Source organism: Coffea arabica, chromosome 3c (genome assembly GCF_036785885.1).
Source record: "Coffea arabica cultivar ET-39 chromosome 3c, Coffea Arabica ET-39 HiFi, whole genome shotgun sequence".
Lineage (NCBI taxonomy): Eukaryota > Viridiplantae > Streptophyta > Magnoliopsida > Gentianales > Rubiaceae > Coffea > Coffea arabica.
Window position 1 is genome coordinate 4675961 of NC_092314.1, and position 24662 is coordinate 4700622.

General features: G+C 36.0%; 2 protein-coding genes across 4 annotated transcripts; both read left to right on the plus strand.

The window, feature by feature from the left end:
* Nucleotides 1-7743: 7743 nt before the first annotated feature.
* Nucleotides 7744-15008, plus strand: LOC140037584 (uncharacterized). The gene is made up of 8 exons (XM_072081986.1): nucleotides 7744-8050; nucleotides 9031-9126; nucleotides 9697-9780; nucleotides 10724-10884; nucleotides 12726-12843; nucleotides 13146-13281; nucleotides 13579-13757; nucleotides 14477-15008. The coding sequence occupies exons 1-8, from the start codon at nucleotides 7784-7786 to the stop codon at nucleotides 14714-14716; spliced, it is 1281 nt and encodes a 426-aa protein (XP_071938087.1). The 5' UTR covers nucleotides 7744-7783; the 3' UTR covers nucleotides 14717-15008.
* An 875-nt stretch (nucleotides 15009-15883) lies between these two features.
* Nucleotides 15884-24046, plus strand: LOC140037585 (PH, RCC1 and FYVE domains-containing protein 1-like). Of its 3 annotated transcripts, none has more exons than XM_072081990.1 (10): nucleotides 15884-16386; nucleotides 17519-17605; nucleotides 17998-18087; nucleotides 18239-18325; nucleotides 18524-18628; nucleotides 19149-21236; nucleotides 21344-21490; nucleotides 22410-22864; nucleotides 23417-23501; nucleotides 23759-24046. In XM_072081990.1, exons 1-10 carry the CDS (start codon nucleotides 16339-16341, stop codon nucleotides 23801-23803), a joined length of 3237 nt encoding a protein of 1078 aa, XP_071938091.1. In that variant the 5' UTR covers nucleotides 15884-16338; the 3' UTR covers nucleotides 23804-24046. The 3 variants fall into 3 exon arrangements, with proteins under 3 accessions (XP_071938091.1, XP_071938090.1, XP_071938089.1); XM_072081989.1 differs by having other exon boundaries at nucleotides 15884-16130; nucleotides 16254-16386; nucleotides 23417-24046; XM_072081988.1 differs by having other exon boundaries at nucleotides 23417-24046.
* The last annotated feature ends 616 nt before the right edge of the window (nucleotides 24047-24662 follow it).

Below are 24662 nucleotides of genomic sequence, written 5' to 3' on the forward strand. Positions count from 1 at the left end.
AATGGCTCCTTTTATAACATGTAATGGAAGATGAGGAATCGACACGTCAAAATTTTCATTTTACACTTGGCTACTCAGTCTTGTGCATGGCTGATGAAGAGGAACACTTCTTTACACCAAGGATGATGTGTAAGCCTTGGTGGCAATGAGTTTCTGACATGTATTGTTCAATCCTTTTGTGTTTGTATTTGCATGAAATTTTTGTACTTTAGCAATGGCATGGTAAGGTGCATTATCTGCTACGATGGCTTTTGATGAATCAAACCCCAAATCAAACACACATTCATCTTGGGATCTTTCGAGATGTGATATGGAAAGATGATCACAACTGCTGCGTATTACATCACACCTATCATCTTCTGCTTTTAAGTTTCTAGTACCTATCTATCTTCATCGATTTTTATTCACCTTTATTGAAGACAATTGGTTTTCACTTCTAGGCAAATGACTGTTGCAGTTCATAATTTCAATGCCTGGAATAAATATCTGTTAAACAATTACCGTTTCTAGTCTAGTGGCACGTAATTAAAGGCATTCTACAGGGAAATTCCATGATTTAAAATCTTTATTAGCAAACAAAAGGCAGCCAATCCATGTTGGATCAAACTAAAAGATAGAGCCAGAAACCCAATTTGACATGGAATAGAGTTTTACGTCTAACAATTGAATTGAATTATGTTCTTGAAAAGGTTGCTCATCTACATCGTTTTCCGCTGTAATACATCAATAAACCAGCTGTATCGTGACCCATTGTATCTGCCGCTTGGGTAGAGGTTAAATCTCCCTCTATGCATTTCCTCTATCCTTCCCCTTGTAGGTAGGCTTGAACTCCAAAAGAAAAGAGAAAAAAAAAGAAAGTACGAAGTTGATTCCACTGACATTTGTATCAAATTCAATATTTGAGCAATAATGATCATCAGCTTCTAGAAATGATCCAAGTCCAAGCTATTGATTCCAGCCTCCCATAGTGTGTCTGAACAAATTTCAAGATGGTGATATGATAGCCAAATCATGGACAAAAAAAGTTGCTTGGGAAGACTGTCTTAACCCCAGTTCCAGAGTTAGATCAATCAATGGTTCTCTAATCTATTCCATTCTAACATTGTTTAGTTGAGTTTTTGTCTATGTGTAATTTCAGTTTCAATTAATTACTCAACTTTGCATGTTTAGTGTTATAATCATTAGTGCTTTTGGTACACCGATGGTGCTCATTTCAAAAATATGTAATTAATAATTTTTAATAATCCACTATTATATGTAGAATCATGTTAGAGCATATATATGCTTTTCTCAAAATTCATAGATATGATTCTTTTTTGATTTTTTAGGAAATTATTGTACTTAAAATCATGGTAAAGAAATAGAGTGGAAGTGAGCTGATATGCTTAAGATCATGGTTGGAAGAGGTGGTGGACCCAAATTGATAAATACACAAAACCCACAGAAACAATAAAAAAAAAACGATATTGAGGCACAGGAAAATTTTCTATTAATCATAACAAGGCTCTGGCTACACTATGCAAAACACAACGGAGGTTACTACTTCTTCTTAAGGCTAAAAGACGGACGCAACGGCTACACATCAAAACCCCTTGGCGGCTAACTTCTATTACTAACTCTGCTAGTCATAAGAAATTCAATCCCATGGGATCACCCTACCAACCAACAATACTACTTACCAATCCCACATGACAGCATAAACAAATAATAAAGGCTTGGTTTGTGTTTCTATATTGCCTCCATTAAACCAGTCTCCTCTAACTTGGACATACCTAACATATTCTTCAACTCGACAAAAATCTCTATCTTCAATATCTTGGTGAAAAATGTCAGCCGCTTACTATTTAATTCTGCAATAATCAATTTCAACCTCTCTCTATCTCGAACCAACTCACGTGTGAAGTGATATTTGATACCAATATGCTTGTTACATCCATGAAGTACTAAATTCTTGGACAACTCAATAGCTGACTTACTATCATAATAAATTTTCGTAGGATCAACCTGCTTGTATTGTAGAATACCAAACATGCAATGTAACCATAAAACTTGATTAGCACTATTAGCTGCTGCAATATACTCTGCCTCCGCTATAAACAATGCAATCACCTGTCGTTTCTTTGAACTCAAGGAAAATAAGTCAGAACCAATAAAAAATGCATAACTTGAAGTACTCTTCTTCTCTATTGTATCACCTGGTCAATCACTATCAGTGTAGCCAAACAATTCAACTGGATAATTTTCTGAATATAAAATGCCAACACTGCGAGTACTTTCAATATATTTCAAAATTCTCTTAACCGCCTGCAAATGTGACTGACGTGGATTTTTCATAAACTTGTTAATCACACCAACAGCAAAATTGATATCTGGCCTCATAGACGTCAAATATCTCAAATTTTCTACCAAACTTTTAAAGTAGGTAGGATTTACATATCCATAACTGTTATATTCTTCCTGTCTGCCACTCCATTTTGTTGGAAAATGTACCTGGTAGTCAATTGATGATGTATCACATTTTTTTCAAAAAAAATCATCACACAACAAATATTCCTGACCCCTATTTGTTCTCAAAATTTTAATTTGATACCCACTTTGTCTTTAACAAAAGTTTTTAAAATTTTAAAAATATCACAGGCATTATATTTTTGTTTCAAAAAATATACCAAGACTTTTCTACTGAAATCATCAATAAAGGTAATAAAATACCTGCAACTACCATTAGAAGAAACCATAGTGCACAAGTCTGAGTGAATAATTTCCAATGATTTTTTGGCCCTCCATGATATGTCAATCTAAAAAGCATCCCTCTATTGCTTTCTCAAAACGCATATATCACAGACTCTAATAGGATTTCTAGTATTAGGCAATCTACCAACCATTTTTTTACTGGTCAAAAGTTTGAAATTGTCAAAATTCAAATGGCCAAATCATATATGCCATAACTAATTACTATCTTTTATCACCATATTCAAACAAAAAAATTGATAGAACTCAAATTCAATGCAACTAAGCGATTTGAAATCATTGATACACTAGCAATTATTCCAATATTTTTTATAAAAAATGGTACAAGTACCATTCGGATACTAATATCATTTTTTTTTTCTCAGATAATTGGCTTATACTCAACAAATTATGATGCAACCCAAGAACATAGAAAACATCAGAAAAAAATTAGTAGACCCATTTTTCAGACTAATAGAAATTTTTTCAAATTTTACTTCACCATGGACAGATACATCAAGTTCAACAAATAATTCTTTCTTGCCAGATATACCGTTACTGCAACCCGTATCCAAGTATCATTTATTTTTATTAACTAGATCAACAGCATTACAGGCTAATAATGAAGTCTCAAATTTTTTATTATTATTCTACATCTGATTGTCAACAACATTAGATTGAAAATTTCTATCTTTTTTTTTTTCAAATCTACATTCAATTTGTCTATGACCCAAGTTTTCATAATTATAGCATTGAATACTCTGTCCAAAATTATTCTAATTGAAATTATTTTCTCTGCCAAAATTACCATCTCTGTCTCTATCAAAATCACCTCTAAAATTAAAATTATTACCTCTACCACGTTTAAGATTTAATGTATCTTCTCGACCTCTATTATTGTTCCTATGACCACCTCTGTTATTGTGACCACCTCTATTATTATAACCATCCCTGTTCATCTGCTTGGATTCACTTTGCTCTCTAACATTATTATTGTCTTTCAAATTCAGTTACATATGCAATGCCTTCTCTACTGTATCCATCTCCGGGATATCCTCCAATTTCTTCTTAATTCTTTGTTCATGCAGAATTAATGATCCATCCAAATTTTCAATATTCAAATTCTTCAAATTTTTTATTTCCTAGATTATAGCTACCACATGATCCAATTTCGTGAGTAAGGCATTGAAAACTTTTTCAACAAATGTTCTATTTGGAAAGTTATACTAATTAAGTTTTATCTCGTTTTTAATATCTTACAAACGAAAAAAAATATAATTCAATAGATTCCGACTTCTCTATAGTCACACATTCGAATTTCCTGTTCAACATCATCAAATTATTTTGACGAATCCTGTCAATTCCTATGTATGTTTCTTTCAATATATCCCAAGTCTTCTTTGTGTATTAGCCGTAGCAATTTTTTCAAAAACTAACATGTCAATTGCCTGATGAATCTGTGACAAAGCCAAGTTATCTTTTGCCTTATCATTCTCGCTAGCATTTTGAGCAAGTGTAGATTCAATATATCGTAATTTACATGCCTTAAGATGAGTTATCATCTATTTCTACCAAAAATTGAACTTTGTTGACAAAACAGACAATATTGGGGTTTGGATTTGCCATACTTCAATCTATCATAATTCTGGTACCACTCTGATGGACCCAAATTGATAAAACCACAAAATCCACAAGAATAATTAAAAAAATGATATTGAGGCAAAGGGAATTTTCTATTAATCAAACAAGGCTCTGGCTACCCCATACAAAACACAACGAAGGCTACTACTTCTTCTTAAGGCTAAAAGACGGACGCAAAGGCTATATATCAAAGCCTCTTGGCGGCTAACTTCTATTACTAACTCTACTGATCATAAAAAATTGGGTAAAAAACAAAAAAGTCCCCTGTGGTAAGTTTAATACACAGAAAAGTCCCATATGGTTTCAAAATATAGAACACGACACCTCATGCTTTGAATTAAATTGTAAAGGTAACAGAATCTGTTAAATTTAACGGAAATGACTTATTGGAACTTTAAAAAAAAAATTATACCTAATTTTTATCAAATATACCTATTCTACCCCTTAACCCTCAATTCTCTCTATTTAGAGAATAAAACAAATGATTTTTTTGAGCTGTCTTTTGCTTAATTATATCAGGGCATTTTGGTCATTTTGTCCATTTCCTTTAAGTTTAACAGATTCTGTCACCGTTACAATTTAGTTCAAAACATGAAGGGTCGTGTTATATATTTTGAAACCATGGGAGACTTTTCTGTGTATTAGATTTACCAGAGGGGATTTTTTTGTTTTTTACCCTAAGAAATTCAATCCCATATGACCACCCTACCAACCAACAACACTGCTACCAAGCCACTAACGTCACACGAAAATATAAATAAATAATAAAGACTTGGTTTGTATTTCTATAAAAAGGACAAAATAAAAGTAATTTGAAAACTAATTTTAGAGAACGTTTTTAGTATAATATCAAGTGATATGTATGATTTACACCAAAGAAATTCTCCCATTATATATAGTATAAATAATTAGATGATTATGTGTTTTGATTTGGTTAAAGTCATGTTCGAAGCCAAGCACCACGCAAGAAAACTCGAATGGAATATACCACGCAAGTTCGAGATACATATATCATGGAAATCCTTGTGTACAAACATCTCATCTTGAGAATTTACAATTTGTAGCCATATATGGGCTAATTTCTCAGATTATTTGCATTTAAAAAAAACAACCGTCAAATACACCTTTGTCAGGGTCGTTTCTAATTGTATAGCAGCCGTGCTGATTGGGCACGGTCCCATGACAAAAAGTTTGACCGAATGTTCTCTGCAAAAAATTCAGTGGTGCACGGTAGGTGTCAGACAGGGATGTGCTGATTGGGCACGTCCCGAACTGACAGAAAACTGAGTCGGTCAAATTAGCTGTCAGATCGGGACGTGCTGACTGGGCACGTCCCGGCTGACTGAAACTGACCAAGTCTGGGCATTGTCCCCGGCTAACAGAAAACTGGTTCGTCTGGGCATGAGAAGATTCTTGGATATAAAGCCTCCTCCTAGCATGTCTTACAGAAATGTGCAAAAGCTTCTTGTTCTTATCCTCGAAGAGATTACAACCTGTATATAGTGATTTCATAGCAGATGAAACTCGTTGTCAATTAACTTTATCAAATGGTCCCTGAAATGATGTTTCGGGTCCATTATGGAAAAACTCTAAATGCAAAAGCAACATATCCCACTTAATAGAGAGTTTGGCTAAACTAAAAGACAGTCCTACAAGACAAATGCAAATTCTTAAAACATCACTTTTTTTTACTAACCTTTTATTCATAATCTACTCAAATTTAGGCTAATTAGACTACCAAAGTGATTAACAAATCTACAAACAAAAGATTATTCAGTCTAGTTTTTAAAGTTGTTAAATTAAAATTCTAAACTTAATAAATTTACTAAAACCCCTAATTATACCTGAAAAGTCAGAATTAATTCACAAAAATACGCATTATCATCATAAAGAAAGGCCAGAACTCTAAACATGAGAAATTTATCCATTTTTGGCACATGTTGAGACCCTAGCACAATTATGCAAAAGTTAGGGGACAAATTATAAATATAAATTATGGACTTAGATCAAAATAAGTGAACATAAGAACAATGTGTATAATTTTCAGAAAATTAAACAATGCCTAAAACATATAAAATATGTAAAGCTGCATATTAAAAACAAAACAAAGGAAAAATAAAAATAAAAGTTTGGTTTTTAAATGTTGGGTTAAAAACCAAGAAAAGAATGGAAACATAAAACTAGAGCTAAATGCCCAGACGAACCAGTTTTCTGTCAGCCGGGGACAATGCCCAGACTGGGTCAGTTTCAGTCAGCCGGGACGTGCCCAGTCAGCACGTCCCGGTCTGACAGCTAATTTGACCGACTCAGTTTTCTGTCAGTTCGGGACGTGCCCAGTCAGCACGTCCCTGTCTGACACCTACCGTGCATCACTAAATTTTTTGCAGAGAACATTCGGTCAAACTTTTAGTCATGGGGCTATACAATTAGAAACGACCCTGACAGAGGTGTATTTGGCGATTGTTTTTTTTAAATGCAAATAATCTGAGAAATTAGCCCGATATATGTACATTTTTATTTGCACATACTTGCTCAGTGACAATTGAATTGTACACATGAAGCTTGCAATGTCCATAAAAGCATACATATCCGTGCTTGTACCCCATTTTAATGAAAAAAATTCATGAAATTCAAGTCGCACTACCCTTTTTTCTAAATTTCATCATCGTTAATTTGATCAATCAAATATTTTGATTTCCCATCGACATTTTCCATTAACATTTAATTAAATACTAACATCAATTTACACAAAGAATTGTAATCCATGCTTGATAGTCCCAATAATTTATCCTCTCTAGTCATCAAGTTACAATTCCCGCAATCATAATAATAATCTTGGCTTGCGCGACAGTTGAACCGGTCAATATTTTGGCCAGACCGAATTGGCAGTTGGACTTAAAAATGAAGTAACTCGTTGACTAATTAATAATTCATCAGTTCAATTAGTAAAATTTAAAAATTTGATCGATCCAAACACGATCGATGTCCGATTGGGTTTAATAACTATACTTGCAATGATTAATAATTCAACGATTCAATTAGCAAAATTTAAAAATTTGATAGTTTCAAGCACAGGTTTATTAACTACGCTTGCAATGATTAATAATTCAACGGTTCAATTAGTAAAATTTAAAAACTTGATAGATTCAAACAATAGATGATGTCCGGTTGAATTTAATAACTACGCTTGCAATGATTTAACATGGCAGCAAATGTACTTTGTTTTGAATCAACTCAGCTACTCCATGATTGAAAAGATTTTTTTTTTTTTTTTACTAATTAGACTTGAACTCCAAGAAACATTTGTAGTAATTAAAAAAATGAAGGGTGAGTACCGAAATAAAGAAAACATGACACGAAAAAGTAAAAAGATAACTACCCATTACTCCTACAACACTCTCTATCGCACACAGTAATGGCTTCATCCTCGTCGAGCTCGTCTGCGATTTTCAGCTTCGTCTCCAACCCCACCGCCACTCGTAGTCTCCCTCGGCGTCACTTCACGCGGCAACATTTCGCTTCATCCCCAAATACCAGAAAGAAATTCCCCATTTTTACTCAGAAAACGGCTAGTAGACGAACCAATACAGCAATAACAGCAAAACTCGGACAGAAAAGCGCTCTGGAGTATAGGAAACTCGGAGATTCCGACCTTATTATTAGTGAAATCACGCTTGGCACCGTAATTATAAGCTTTCCACTCTTCTCGTCTGTTATTTGTTAGTTTTACTGTTTTATTGAGTTACCAAGGAAATGCAAGAAAAATCTTGAGTTTCTTGTAGCATATGTGGCGTTCATCTCTTGTTGGTTAGTCGAGAAATTGAATTTAGCTTGCACAATTGTTAAATTGGATGGAACCCAGTACAAAATACAAATAGGATAAGATTACAAGGGGTGGTTTGGTGCAAAATTTGATTCCCAACTCCCAAGTCCTAACTTAGTTAACCGAGATGAAGTGGGAATGGTGTCCATGCTTGATGGTTTACTCTTGATTGTGGAACTAATAGAACTATGATCAGGAATTAGGATTAAATGTGAGAAACAACTTCAAACGGGGGTATACAATGCGTGGTTATTTTGCATCTTGCTCTGCTGGGGCATGCATCTATTACCTTTGTACTCTTAATGTGTTTGGTAATAAATTTTACTCTTTAGTTTCAGAAGCCTCTGATTCCCTCAGTGGTAAAAGTACTAGAATATCCCCTTGGCCCATAAATGCTATACTGAAAGTTTTGAGCTTGAAACCAATGGCCAATTGAACAAACAGTCTCCTTATCAAGGCCTAAGTCCAGATTTTAGCTGTGTACTATGTTACTCTAAAGACTGAATTTTGACACAATCCTCAATCATCTGTATGTGCCTGGATGTCAAATTTGGTTTCTCCTTCACCGTCTCCCTACAGTTACCCCTTCCTTAATATAGGTGGAGACAGTGATAAGTGTTGTTGTGCTACAAGTCATTTTGGGGAGAGGGGTTCTTCCCTGATATACTGCAATGGTTTGCTAAAATTTCTTTCTTCTATATTTGTAATTTGGCAGGCAGTATTCATTCCGTGGTAAGAACACTAAATTACAATAGAATCACTAATAGAAGTAAAAGCTTTTGCTTTTCTGTGTTTAGATGATTTTGATCCTGACATCATTCATCCATGCAATATTTCAGATGACATTTGGACAGCAGAATACAGAGAAAGAGGCACATGATATGCTTAATTATGCGTTCGATAATGGGATAAATGTCTTAGATACTGCAGAGGCTGTAAGCTATTTGATACTTATGTCTTAAAGTATTTTCTTGCTACAAAAAACTGCATCTGGAAGAAATCATTAAGTCTCAGAATATACTTCACAATAAAACATTTTCCTGATCATTATGTTCGATGTCACTCTATGGAGCTTTGCCATTAAGGATCTGTGTCTGTACTTGTGTTGTGTTTCACATGAATTCACTCTCTTTTAGTGCATTGGAACTTTTCAGTTTTTGCCTATCTAGGAGCTCAACTTTGTTAACCAAAACCTTGAGGGTTGGCTTTTCCAAAGAAATTGAACTTGGCTAACCAAGTGGTAGACCTTTTTACCTTTGAGTTTGATTTCTCTTTAAGCAAAGTTTTCTGGATATAAGTGGTGGAGTGATGAGCCAATCTTCCAGTGAAATTTCTTTTGGATGGATCTTATGTTATAAGAAGCTTGTCACTAATAGTGATATTTTGTTCTTTGAAATTGTAAAATTCAATCAATAATTCCCCTTTATGTTCATTTACTCTACCATAGACACCAAGTTCCCATATATATCTTACTTGTGGTGTTATTCTTCCATCAATCTCCTAAGTACCCAATTCCAACAAGGAAGGAGACACAAGGGCTGACAGATCGCTATATTGGTAGCTGGCTGAAGTCTCAACCCCGTGACAAGGTACTATATTCATTTGTCCAGGAAATTTTTTTCTCTGCTTTTTTGATTTCCCAATCAGCAGTCATAATTTTGACTTTGTAGATGTGCCTTTGGTTTTTCAATATCATCACTTGGTAGCCTGTCTATTCGATAATGTGGTCCCTTGTCCAAATGCATGGCTATGCTTGCTTAGATCTTGTTTCGTGCAGGTCAAAATTCCAGCAATATCTTTTTGGTGGATTTGCTTAACATGAATGTTTTTTTGTTTGAATTTTCTCTGAAATTCTGCATTTTTCTGAGAATTTAAATAAAGAAAAATTATTAGTGTGTTCTGGTCCAAGCTAAATCATTATTGTTAACAGTTGCACCGATTGCTAAATCCTTATGATGCTACTCAGTCTGTAATTTGTAAGTGGGCCTTTTTGACAGTGGTTTTAGGCTTGTTTAGGTACCCATTTTTGAATATTCTAAGGAAGGCCTTTTGGTATTCAAAGAGATGTTTTTCCCTTGATCCATTTCCAGTTCATTTGACAAGGTTGCTTTTCTAGCTACAAGAAAATGATGTGACAGGATGGATTTGGATTCTTGCTATTGTTATTAGAGTCGAAATTTTTTGGGGGTAGTCTCTCCAAATTATTGCTTCCTGTTCTTAACCATGAACTTAAATAAACATCTGTTTTTTGCTCTTAATAAACTTCTGTTAAACCAATTATGTTTTCTTTTATCCAGTTTCATGTGATATTTTTGTCAGGACTAAACTGATTATGTTAAAGCTTTCTTTTTTATTTTATCTTTTCTGAAGTTTTTGTTTTCCTGAACCTTGATAACCTGCTGTTTTTTTTCCTACACAGACACTGAATGTTGAGATAGTCAATCACCATGTTTACTGTATTTAAATGCTACTCATCATTTTGAACTGTGGGCTGCCATAACTTGAAGTTACAGTGTCCTAATCAATGACTAGGTTATCGTGGCAACAAAAATATCTGGTTATTCGGAGCAGCGAAGCTTTTTAAGGGAGAATGCAAAAGTTTTGAGGGTTGATGCTGCTAATATAAAAGAAAGTGTAGAAAAAAGTCTTCAACGTCTTGGTACTGACTACATCGATTTACTCCAAATACATTGGTAAGCAATTATACTTACCAGCATTGCACGATCAATTTTTTCGAACTCTAATTTTGTTTGACACTACTCATTGGTTACCTTCTTCAGTGAAAATCTTTATACCTATCTTAACTCTTTAAGTGTGACATATTTCAGTTTATCTTTGGTAATTTTTTGACTTAAAACATACAAATGAACCTTAGAACCATAAAAGTGGCAATCACTGGATAAAGCTAAATCTGTCAATAAATGTGAAATGCTATGTCAACATCCTAACCCCCTAAACCCGCCTCGCCTGGCAGGGGTCCCCTGGCTGGGAGAAAATAAAGTAAAAGAAAAAGAGGGCAAGGTGCGATTATTTACTTTTAACTAATTCCAAGTCAACTCAAGAACCCAATCCACTTTGATTACAATTCAGGTCGTCTCTTCATTGTTTGCATGCAACTGCATTGACAGGCAAGTCAAATTTATTTTTACCATTGCTTGATTGGTAAATGGCTGTACTATTTTATGGTCAGGAGGGATATAGTTGTATCTGAAAGAGAGTTAGAATTTAGAAGAAAGTTTTAGCACATGCAAGGGATTTAACTGCAAAATGGAAGAAAGCAACTAGACGTTATTATAAGGGTTGGACGTAGACGAGGCTATATGGCCCTTAATTTTGTCCACACAAAAGTGCAAATGGCCGCCGGCTTTATAGATATCCTTGGGATTGTTTCCCAAGTGTATGTTGGCTAGAATTTTGAATTTTTCATAATCTGGGTCTGTGACAGAGTATTTATCCACTGGACTAATCAAGCCAAAGCGGTCTTCTTGGTCTGCATATCTCATAAAATATTTAGCAGATGCTTATTTATAGTCAGAAGGCCGTTTCATAAATGTGGCTCCTGAATTGTTATGCTGCTGTTGTATCCTGCATTCATAATACAGCACAAATGCTATGATCTACTGCTATTGGCAGGCCAGCCTATTATGATGGGGTATTTATTAGAATACTGATATTTCTATTGAAAATTGAAGAAGATTAAAGGTTTTACTGAGGTTCCCAAAATACTGAAAATAGAGAAACTGCTTGAAAAAGTGACATTGAGTAGATCTTATAGAACTCAGATATTGATGATGATGGTGGTGGTGGTTGTGGAGAGGGAATTATTGGGAGTGAAAGATGCTGGCGCAGCTTGTATGGTTTGCTTTGTGGTTGCTCTTCTACTTTATTCTTCTCTTATCATACGTCCATGAACAATGTTTCTAGAAGGGAAAGAGAAGAAGGAAAGGGAGGGGAAGGACCGGGAGGAGTTTAAGAAGCAAAAAGGTAGGATAAGGAGGGGGGGAAAAGCCTTGGAGTCTCCCCTTGAAGCAAAAAAGTAAAAAAAAAAAGATAGGACAAGAAGTGGAAGGAAATTAGAAAAAAGACAAAAGGAAGAAGAAGCCGATTTATGAGAAATCCATTTTGAAGTCAGCTTTTGAAAGATGATTTAAAGTTGGATTTTTTAGAAGTCTATTTTGCAATTTTGGGAAGCTGAATAAAACCAACAATAGTTCTTTAATTTCCAATAAAAAATCAATATTCTGGTAAACAACCCCACCTCATTATGACTTCTTTATATCTTCTCTACTTCTCTTCTTTGAAGCAGTGGAGCTCATTTTATAAGTTTAAAGGGATCACCTATTAGTCCTGCATAATGGAATATTGAGTCTACATTTAACCTATTTATTAAACCTGTTCATCTAAAACATCTTCCTGCACCATTCAGGGTTTACCTTCTTGTCAAATACACAAATTTCATGAATTCTTCTCCTATATGTCTGCAACAAAATGGCCCCCTCTCAGATTTGAGATAATAATTATACTTTTGTCTCAGGCCAGACCGTTATGTTCCCCTGTTTGGCGAGTATTTTTATGATCCTTCAAAATGGAGGCCAAGTGTTCCTTTTGTCGAACAACTGACAGCATTCAAAGAACTCATTGTCGAAGGGAAGGTACCAGAAAGCACAAGTTTCGTATTTAGTTTACTTAAACATTGTCTTTGCATCATAAATGAGTTAGCAATACCTGCTTTACACACTTGAATGTTTATCTCTAGAGCCCCAATCTTTGAATAAACTTGTCAAGCATTACTATAACTATGAATGGGATTCTCTGGGCTAATCTACTGGATGTAAAGAAGGAATTTCCAACAGCTTTATTTTTAGCATGCACAACTTCATTTTTGTCCCTTTTTTGCTTTGCTTCTTCTGCTTCAGTTTGTGTCTCTTTGGCAATAACAGAGAAACCTTTTCAGGTACGACATATTGGTGTTTCAAATGAAACTTCATATGGAGTAATGGGATTTGTTCATGCTGCTAAAGACAAAGGATTACCAAAGATAGTTAGTATTCAAAACAGCTACAGTCTGCTTGTAAGATGTAAATTTGAGAGTAAGTTATCTTCTGACTCTGTCTCATTTTCTATCATCGTTAATAACTAAAATACGTTATTTCTGACTGTCATAGCTTGGATCTTCTTTGTTTAAATGCTACTTTTAGAAATACATGTTCCTTCCATCAGAGCCTTGACTAACTAGTTGCTTTTCCTTTCTTCTGTAATCATTCAAAAGTTCTTCAATCCTGCCATAACACAGATTTATAATATTCTCAAACAGCAATAACTTTGAGGAGAATTGTATATTTGCGTGTGATACTTTTAGGTTTTACATTGTATTTGATTCTTCGCAGTTGATCTTGTTGAAGTATGCCATCCAAACAACTGCAACATCAGCTTACTTTCTTATTCTCCACTGGGTGGTGGTGCGCTGACTGGAAAATACTTGGATATCAATTCTGAAGCTGCAAAGAAAGGAAGACTCAACCTCTTCCCAGGGTATATGGAAAGATACAACAAATCCATTGCCAGGGTATGTGTTATTTGAGTTTGATAAAGCACGGAAAATAGCTTTTTACCTGTCTTTGCTTGTAAGGAGAATATCAGATTGAGATGCAAATTTATGCAGAAAATGCACATGGTATAATCATCTTCCTGCCCTCTTACATGCCTCAAAAACTTTTGACTAGCAATTCATAATTTGTAATCATTTCTATTGATTTTTTTTTTGGTCATGGCTTGTAGATGTGAAAAATAAATGTTAGTCACGAAATTATTCGTGCTTTTTCTCAGGCACATGTTGATGACTTTGGGTGAGAATTGAGATATAAAACTTATTCTCAATGTCAAATAAACAAGGCAAAATTTTCTTAATAGTATAATTTGCTGTAACTTCTAGATATGTTCCACTAGTTCAAATTTTTGTGCCGTGTTCTTCACTTACTTTTGCCATGATGAAAGTACGCAACCATTCATCTTTTTGACACTTGAGCAACAAAACTGCTTTTAGTATACTTCTATCCAGAATAGCCTTCAGTTCAGCCACAGCAGTTCTACATTTGTTTCCACAAAAGGCTACTTATTCTTCTGAAGAGATTACAATTCTATTCACAATGACAAATCCATGTATTTTTGATACCATTCTTTCTAGATCATGCACTAATTCTTTCCAAATATTTTATTCCTTTTTTCACGTTAAATGAGCATTTTCCATGTGAGTATCTAGCTCATGTTTGTATGTTGGAATTACAGGAAGCAACAGTACAGTATATGGAAGTGGCCAAGAAACATGGGCTTACGCCTGTAGAGTTATCTCTCGGTTTTGCACGAGACCGACCATTTATGACAAGCTCAATTGTAGGTGCGACTTCAGTGGATCAATTGAAAGAAGATATCGATGCATTTTTGACAGTTGAGCGGCCTTTGCCACCTGAAGTGATGGCTGACATTGAAAGCGTCTTCAATAGATACAAAGATCCTGCAATTCTTTAGATGAGGTGCTTCACATGAAAAGTTTCACTAAATCCTTCTCCTCTAAAACTAAGTTGCTGCTGAGGGGATGCATGACTTGCATATTCTGCCTTTTTTTCCTGAATGGTTCGGGCGGCTTCGAGCAAGCTCCAAACTCTCAAGCCCGACATGATTTTACTTCTTTGTCTTCTCAAGGCGAAGCTATTCTTTGGGGCTTCTTTGGTATTGCTACAGAGAGATACAGTTTGCTTCGTGTATTAATAGGACTTGTATTTTGATCTTTGGTCAATATAAGCGTACGCTATTCTTTTCACCCTGAGCTTTCTCGTTCTTGCATGGCAGTTCATTTTTCTCCTTTGGGTTTTCTCGTTCTTGCATGGCACTAAAGATCACATGCAAACATAAGAAATCACGTTTTGTACTTTTAGCTTTTAAAATTATTAGTGCCATTATTGTATATATTGAGGAAATTTCATTTATTAATAGTTAGTGATTGACTAATCTTTAATGTTGAACATATTTGGTTCCGAGAAAACAACATAATTACTTGTAAAGTGTAAACTATTGGCACCATAATTAGTAGAAGTAGTAGTAGTATAGAAATTATCAGGGTAAAAAACCAAAAAATTCCCTGTGATTTGACAAACATTTAATTTAACTTCTTCTGGTTTGAAAATCTACACTATAACTCCCTATGATTTTGATTAAATTGAAAATTGGACATAAAACATCAAATCTAACGGTTGTGTGTGAAATGTCAATATTGTCCCTACTATACGTGAGATGCTTTTCATTCAATTTTCAATTTAGTCGAAATTATAGGAAGTTATAGTATAATTTTTTAAATCACAGGGAGTTAAATTGAACATTCAACAAACCATAGGGAGTTCATTTACATAAGGGCAATATTGAAATTTCACATCTAACCGTTAGATTAGATGCTTTCCGTCCAATTTCAATTTAGTTGAAACTACAGGGAGTTATAATGTAGGTTTTCAAACTAGAAGGAGTTAAATTGAATATTTAGCAAATCACAAGGAATTTTTGGGTATTTTACCCTAATTATCATCCCAAAATCTATTTAAAAAAATCTACTAGCATGGCTATGAAAATATTTCCACGCGTCATATGAAAAAGGTGTCATTTAAGAGATTTTCGAAGGGCAGTTTTTATAAGGTGGTTAAGAGGACCAAATAAGCGCGCCAAAGTCGCTCCCCAGTCCATTGAGCTGCAAACGTTCTCCTAAACTTGTGTCACTTTCTCTTTCCTTACCTTCTCTCTCTTCAACTCCCTCTTCTTCTTTGCTATGTTTGATCTGTTCTGACAACGTAAATCTCGAAACCCTTTTCGTATTTCGAAGAATCCGACATGAAATCATTCGAATTCTTGAGGATTATGAGCGTGGATCACTAGTTTTCTTGAATATTCAATAAAGGTTAGTTGTTAGTGAAGAAAAGTGTCAAGGTGATATCTCGGATTTGACAAAAGATTAGCTGAATTTCGTAAGGTAAAACATTCTTGTTAAGATATTTGGGAAGTTAATGATAGGCCATAGCAGATTGGATTGGCATCTATGAAGACTATGCGGATGGTTGGGACAAAGAGGGTACAGTGGTGGCTGCCCAAGAATTATTTCAGATGGAATGGCAGATCCTGTTAGTTATGGCAATCCTGATCGTGACATTGAACAGGTATTTCCATTCTTTTTCTTTTCCTTTTGCGTTTCCTTAGTCGAATTTATTTTTCCCAAAGATGAAATTAGACACAAGAAAAGGATAGGTTTATCACTTAACATAGTATCGGTTCAAAATGAGAGAACATCCCTTATTTAATTAGTTTGTATAGTGTGTTTTGTTGGTTCATTTGGACGTTCTGATTGGCCTAAAAATGCCTATCATGCCTAGTGAACTGACTAAATGAGTTTCCTCAAGTAGAGTTGCTAGAATTTGGAACCTTGTGACTGGCTAGCTTGAGGTCTTCTAGGTTTGTCATAGTAGAGAGGATGACAAGTAGACGTGTTTAGCCAGAGCTTAGAAATCAGGAAGTAAACAGACAAGAAAAGTATATAGAAAACATTTTTAAGTTTATTTTTGTAAATTGACCAATAAGTTCTAATTGTACATGTTAGACACCATTAATGGATGAAAACAACACCTTCAGCTGCTGAAATAGCTTCATCTAGACTGTGAACTCAATTTTTGCTTGCATTAGCTGTCATTTGCCACGTTAATTTGCTTGCACTTGTGCCAAGGACAATGTTTTACCTCGGTTAGTCCATAAATGATAGATCTGCATTATTTGGTTATCTTTTTATCTGCTTTGCAGTCGTGAAGCCTTGTGGAAGATGACAGGTAGTAAATTCCTGGTTTAGCCAAGTTAGAAATTTGAGAAGTGTGAGAGTTCCATTAACCATCTTGTAGTAAGCTCCTTCCTCAAGTGCTAAGACTGCCAGTCTTGATTTGAGGATGCACCTGGAGTACATATCCGAGGCAAATGTAGTCTTCCACAACAGTATTCTTCACAGACCGACAAATCTTTCAGAAGTCTTTTTATTTGCAATTTGAGGAAAATGGGAATCTCAAACATGGAGTTGAATTTTATTTGCTTTCCTTTTGAAACTCCCACCAACCAAAGAATTTAAATAATGTCAAAAGTCATGCAGTTTGCTTCAGAAAGTGTTTTGATGTATTGCTAACTATTTCTCTCATATGATGCTTAGCTTTCTGAGAGTTCTTCGTCCCTATTTTCCATGTTCTTTTCCAGTTTCCTGACCTTTCTGTGGTATGTTTTATTGTCCCTTTCTCCTCTTGTTTTCTTCTAAAGGCACTGATTGCTTTGAAGAAAGGTACTCAGTTAATCAAGTACAGCAGGAAAGGAAAACCAAAGTTTTGCCCCTTCAGAGTTTCTCCAGTAAGTGATTAATTCTTCTAGTCTACGTAAAGATATTCTTTTTCTTTGCAGATAGTCATTGCCTCAACATTCCTAACTAAAATTCATTTTCTTTGAGTTGTGGACCCTGTAGACCACAGTATTTGGAATGATAAGCATGTTATAGTGGCATAGTTGCTTCTCTGTCCAATAGGACTTGGAGGAAACACTGATAATGTAGTCTTTGGTACTTTGTACTTGATTTGAACTAACTATAGATCGGATAACCGAGAAGATGCAGATTAATTGCAAGCAAAGATGCTAGCATAGGATATATTTCAATACGACTAAGTTGTAAGAGCATGATATTTGAAATATGAGTCAACCTGTCACTAGTTTATATGATTTGGGTTAAGCATTGCTCATATTTTCAGGATGAAACAACACTAATCTGGTACTCCCATGGGTCAGAAAGGATTCTGAAGCTATCTACTGTTCAACGGATTATTCCTGGGCAGAGAACCGTGAGTTAGCACATCTCTCTGCGATGGATTGATGATTAAATTTTTAGTCAAGTAACCTGCCATTTCTTATGATCACTCTAATAAAGTTTTTCCTTATGTAAATAAGATGAGATGACAATGTATTTTCCTTTCTGTCTACATGTTTCTACAGCCTGTCTTTAGAAGATTTTTGCGACCAGAAAAGGAGTATTTGTCATTTTCGCTTATATACAACAACGGTGAAAGATCTCTCGATCTGGTAAGTTGTACAAGCCATATAACAAGGACGAGACCTGGAGCGGTAGTGAGACCGTTCCACTGAAACCTGCAAGTTGTGGTTTCAGTAATGGAAACTGCCTCTCTGCTCTGGGTTTGCCCTGTTATGTTTCTTGATTAGTTCTTCAAAAAAATATGAACTCTGTTAAGGACACTAGTGGCATTGATCTTTCCTTACCAGATTTGCAAAGATAAAGCTGAAGCAGAGGTGTGGATTGCTGGCTTGAAGGCTTTAACTTCAACTAGCCACGCTCGTGGTAGACGAACCCGGAGTGATATTCCTGATGTAACTTTTTCTAACTTAGATCCTTCCAAGAAATGAATCAACTAGTTTTCTCTAAGTTAAGCTTGTGCAGTCCGGTCCAGATTGACTTGACAATGAATTATGTTTACTATTATCAGCTGTAATTGGGTAATCCTGTCTCATTTTTCTTCAATGGCATAAAATAATTCTTTCTGACAATGCAATGTAGACTTTCCTTCATTTAGCACACGTGACCTGCTGTTAGAATGAATTATCACAAAACCCAATGAAATTAAATAAAAGCTTTCCTTTTCAGCTAAAAGGTTTTATATACTGTATATATCATCTTGGAACTTTTTTTTTTATTAACAAATCCAAATCCACATAATGATTTCTGCCAAACATTGCTCCCTGTTGGAAGTTATAGATCAAATGGCTACATTTATTGGTTGGCAAGACTCGGTAACAAAAGTGTCAAATTCATCTTTTTTGCAATAGTAGCAAACGTAGTTCTCTGCTTAAATGGTTTGTCAAACATGTAATTGAGCCCCCACTTTTGCAGCTACATGAAGCTGGTAGTGATCCCATTCCAAACGGGCGTCCATTTGGCACAACATTAGAGTTCACAACAAGTATTCCTCGAGGCAGAGCTTCTGTTGATCTAGTTTCTCGTGAACCATCCTTGAATTTTCCAGGCTCAGATGTGGGCTCTGAAAGTGCAAATATGCAAGGAAGATCAAGCGGTGGAGATGGTTTCCGTATTAGTGTCTCAAGCACTCCTAGTTGTTCAAGTGGAGGCTCCGGGCAAGATGATATAGAATCACTGGGCGATGTTTATGTCTGGGGTGAGATTTGGTCTGATGGGGTATCAACTGATAGATATGGGAATCCCGTTCCTATTAAAAACGATGTATTGACTCCTAAATCCTTGGAGTCAAGTGTAGTTCTTGATGTTCAGCAGATTGCATGTGGCCATCGGCATGTGGCCCTGGTTACAAGGCAAGGTGAGGTCTTCACTTGGGGAGAGGAATCTGGGGGAAGACTTGGTCACGGAATTGAAAAGGACTTCAGTCGCCCTCGTCTTGTTGAATATTTAGCAGTTACAAATGTAGATTTCGTTGCGTGTGGTGAGCACCATACCTGTGCTGTTTCTACATCTGGTGATTTATACAGCTGGGGAGATGGTACTCATAATGCCGGACTTCTTGGTCATGGGAATGATATTAGCCACTGGATACCCACAAGGATATCTGGTCCACTGGAAGGCCTTCAAGTTTTATCAGTTGCATGTGGCATATGGCACTCAGCATTGGCTACTTCTAATGGTAAACTATTTACATTTGGTGATGGATCATTTGGTGTTCTAGGTCATGGTGATCGCAAAAGTGTCACATGTCCAAAGGAAGTCCAGTTATTGAGTGGACTGAAGACCATCAAAGTTGCATGTGGTGCATGGCACACAGCTGCTATTGTAGAGGTCACTAACCAGTCAGGTACAACTGTTTCCTCTAAGAAGTTGTTTACTTGGGGTGATGGTGACAAATACCGGTTGGGACATGGGAACAAGGAAACTTATCTGCTCCCAACCTGTGTCTCTGCACTTATTGACTACAACTTCCACCAGATAGCATGTGGGAATAATACAACTATTGCCCTTACAACATCAGGTCATGTCTTCACAATGGGAAGTAACGCATGTGGTCAGCTTGGGAATCCACAATCTGATGGAAAATCACCTTGTTTAGTACAAGATAGATTGGTTGGAGAATTTGTCGAAGAAATAGCCAGTGGTGCATTTCATGTTGCTGTCCTGACTTCAAGAAGTGAAGTATTTACCTGGGGAAAAGGAGCAAACGGAAGATTGGGACATGGAGACATAGAAGATCGTGACGTTCCAACATTTGTTGAAGCACTTAAAGACAGGCATGTGAAGAATATAGCATGTGGCTCAAATTATACTGCAAGCATTTGCATCCATAAATGGGTCTCTGGAGCAGATCAATCACTTTGTAGTGGTTGCCGCCAAGCATTTGGCTTTACTCGGAAGAGACATAACTGCTATAACTGTGGCCTTGTACATTGCCATGCTTGCAGTTCGAAAAAGGCAATGAAAGCAGCATTAGCTCCTACTCCAGGAAAACCACACAGAGTCTGTGATGCTTGCTATATGAAACTTAAAAAGGCTGCAGAGGCTAATAACTCCTCCACTTTCGGTAGAAATGCCACTGCTTCTCATCGTCCTGTGGAAAGTAGTGCAAGGCTGGACAGAAGAGAGCCTAGGACTTCAAGGATTCTGCTCTCCCCGACCATGGAACCGGTCAAGTATTTGGAGGTCAGGTCTGGAAAGCTTGGAACACAACCTGATTACTCTATAATCAGAGAATCCCAAGTTCCATCACTCTTACAACTGAAAGATATTGCATTTCCAAGTTCACTAAGTGCCCTTCAATATGCTCTTAAACCTGTTACGACAGCACCTCAGACACCACCACCATCTCAGCCTGCATCCAACTCAAGGCCTGCTTCCCCATATTCAAGGAGACCGAGTCCTCCACGCTCCGTTACCCCAGTATTTTCAAGGGGTGTAATTGATGGTCTAAAGAAGACAAACGAGTTTTTGAACCAAGAAGTATCCAAACTGCAAAAGCAAGTAGGTTTTCTTTAACAAGTTTGTATGCTACATCTTGATCTTTTAGATCGCTGTCAGAAAATTTTATTCTTTCAATGCTCATTAACTTCCTCCTGTAATATCTTCAGATTAAAAGTTTGAAGGAGGAAAGCCAATTACAAGAACAAGAAGTGCAGAAGCTAAAGAACAAAGCCCAAGAAGCAGCTTCATTGGCTGTAGAGAGATCCTCCAAGTGTACCGTGGCAGTGAAAACCATGAAACTGATTGCAAACCAAGTAATTTTGACATTTCATTTCCTGCTTTTCTGTTTGATTAGTGTTACTAATGATTTCGAAGGCATTCGGATTTACATACACCTAAGGGCTGCATATTCTGTTTATTGCAGCCTAGAAGTTGTTCATCCCGTATAATAGCCAGACCTGAATATAAGAGAAGAAATTTGAGAGCAAGTAGAATATTCAGATGTTTACGATTCTTTTGGACTAGAAATTTCAGGTTAGGCGATAGTCGAAGGGTCAAAGCTAAGGTTAACAATTTATTTTTTTATTTATTTTTCTGACTCTTGTCAAATTGAGAGCAACTAGAATATTCAGATGTTTACGATTCTTAAGGACTAGAAATTTCAGGTTAAGTGATAGTTGAACGGTCAAAGCTAAGGTTAGCAATTTATTTATTTTTTATTTATTTTTCTGATTCTTGTCAACTTTTGGTCATAAACATTTCATAATAAAGTAATTTCAACTGAGAAACCATAGGCAAAGACACGACAAAAGCAGGTAAGAATTTATTAAGAGGTTGAAATATGGGAACACTATAGGTAAACAGCAAACGTAATGCAAAGCTTATGGTCTAGGGAAGGCTTGAGGGTAGGCATCCTGCGGGCAGAGTTGTTTTCATGCATCAAAACTATACGATTCTCGAGGTGATAATAAAAAAAACTGTGCTGTTGCTAAACTTACCTTCATTCCATCCCATTTACCATTTTATTAACAAGCTTACCTTCATTTTCATACTCAATATGAACTGTTTTTCTCCTTTTTGGAACTGTTGAAAGTTTCATATATTACCGTTCTTTAAAACGCTTTACGGCTTTGTTTTATGCTATATAACTGAAGAAAGGTTTTAGTATGTTCTGACAAATGATTCACATTGCAATAATCAACAAATAACTTCATATTTGTTGGCGCTGCACAGTTGAAAGAAGTGACTGAGAGGTTACCTTCTGACATCTTGGAGATGGAAACCTTCACATCCATACATTCCCAGGTCGAATCTTTCCTGGAAATGATTGGACCTCATGAACCAGATGAGGAGTCTTCTTTGCAACCACATACAGTGCATGACCAACATAGCCAGCCTGATCAAACCTTATCAGCCAATGAATCTGCTGAGAGGCCAGACAGAAGTATGGAGGATAATGTACATTCTCCAGGACTCCAGGACATGCAGCAAAATGCAGAAGCAACTCCCAGGGAAAGAAGACCATCCATTTCTCATATAAGAGAAGGTTCAGTTCAAGCAAGCGCAGAAGGTGGATTAGGATCACCTAAAGCTGCACGGGAAGTTATTGAGCAATTTGAACCAGGTGTTTATGTAACACTAATCCAACTTAGTAATGGCACCAAGATTTTCAAGCGAGTAAAATTCAGGTAATCTGCACTTTTATCCTTCCCAATTTCAGCTCAATACGCTTGATGGTCCATGAAATTTGTGAGTTAATATATTTACATGCATCTGAGATGAAAATTTGAATAGAGTTTCAGATCAGTTCATCCAACAGTACTTTCATAAGAAAATTATCCTATTACTTATCAGATATACATGGAAACCACAAAATTAGTTTTTTCACTATTTGCAGAATTGTTTATAAACTGAATCTTGATCTTGTATTAGAAAATATTTGCGTATTTGATAGTAGATAACATAAACCTGTTACAAGACCAACTTATGGGCTGGACAAAGATCTAATTCGATCTTATAAAACAGTTAATGGCATCTATTAGTCACATATAATCAGTGCAACTGCAAAGTTACATTGACTAGGCTATGATTTGTTACAAATAACAGCTAGCCTTGTTTATTTCTTTTTTTTTTTCAACGGGTTCATGAAGCAAATTTCACAAATAGTTGCACTAGAAAGTAATGACAGCTTGCCTTGTAATATGTTGTTTACACCTATCCTTTCCGATGTTCTTTTATAGTAAAAGAAGGTTTATGGAGCAGCAGGCAGAAGAATGGTGGAAGACAAATAAAGATAGGCTTCTGAGAAAGTACAGCACGCCCAAGGTAAATAGCACGTCACCTGAATCATCAGGAACTCCAGAAGCATCTGAGGAAAAGAGTGAAGCAGCACAATCTTCATAGGAATAACCTTAGATTAGTTGCCTAGCAATCGATTGCAGGAAGGGGGTAGGTAGGAAGCTTAAATACTTGTTCTGTAGGATAACCAACTTAGCAGAGGCATCACAAGTGCATACTTGCTGTGGCAATGAACTTGACACTTTTTGAATAGAAATTGCATGTTAAGCATCCATTTTGTGCAGGAAGAAGAATACAGTAAAAGATGTCATCGGATTATGGTGCAATGAGATGAAGCTGGTTGACGAAAGGGTGGAAACATGTACCTGTAGCCTTTTTAAACTAATATTGTATGCTTTAGCAGTTAAAGCATGTTAGTGATCTTTGCATTGTATAGTAGATGACAGATTTGCTAGAACCTGCAGTATTTCTACTGTAACTTAGCTTTTCTCATCCTATAGAATTCAGACAAAGGAAGTATTACCATTCCTGTTAGATTAACATTATAGTAGATTCGATCAAATTACTTTGAATCATTTGCTCTATGCAGCTAGACCTGAAAGCTCGCAAGTATTGGAAACTAATTAATAATCGCTTTAAAGTGCTACTTGCCAGGCAAATATAACTGCAAACTAAAGAGTGATGCATGCATTTCTCCTATCTGAAGGCCTTAAAGTTAGTGACAATAAGCTTTTTTTTAATTAATTTTATTTTTTCCAAGGAAGGCTCCAACTCTTACAAGGGGGTGGGGAATTGAGAGGAATTTTAGGGTCGAACCTGATACCTCATGCCCTCAGCGATACATATGGGTTTTTTGCGCAAGGACCGTGCTTTAATTTTTGAGTAGATTAGTTTGTCCCAAATAGTCTCTTACTTTCCAAAACCTCAAGAGTTACACTTGGAATGTTATTTATAACTGAGAATTGGACTTGAATTGGTGATGAAAATCTGTTTTTCTTGTCTGGAGGAGAATTGGATCCTTGCCTTCTCATTCCCCATATACACTGTAATCAAAAGATTGGAGTACTATTGTAACCGTCTCACCTGACGGATCTCAGGACGAGCACTGGAAAATGGAAAATTATCTGCTTAAAATTCACACTGCTTGTTCTCTACCGTCTACCGGTGGTTTTCTATAGAGGCATCTCA

Excerpts from the sequence above, each read along its gene's own strand:
- LOC140037585 (XM_072081988.1), top strand. The coding sequence starts at position 16,339 with ATGGCAGATCCTGTTAGTTATGGCAATCCTGATCGTGACATTGAACAG. Across the intron at positions 17,606-17,997 it reads GCCCCTTCAGAGTTTCTCCA|GATGAAACAACACTAATCTG; the intron begins GTAAGTGATTAA and ends TCATATTTTCAG. Across the intron at positions 18,088-18,238 it reads TTATTCCTGGGCAGAGAACC|CCTGTCTTTAGAAGATTTTT; the intron begins GTGAGTTAGCAC and ends ATGTTTCTACAG.
- LOC140037584 (XM_072081986.1), top strand. The coding sequence starts at position 7,784 with ATGGCTTCATCCTCGTCGAGCTCGTCTGCGATTTTCAGCTTCGTCTCC. Across the intron at positions 8,051-9,030 it reads GTGAAATCACGCTTGGCACC|ATGACATTTGGACAGCAGAA; the intron begins GTAATTATAAGC and ends GCAATATTTCAG. Across the intron at positions 9,781-10,723 it reads AGTCTCAACCCCGTGACAAG|GTTATCGTGGCAACAAAAAT; the intron begins GTACTATATTCA and ends ATCAATGACTAG.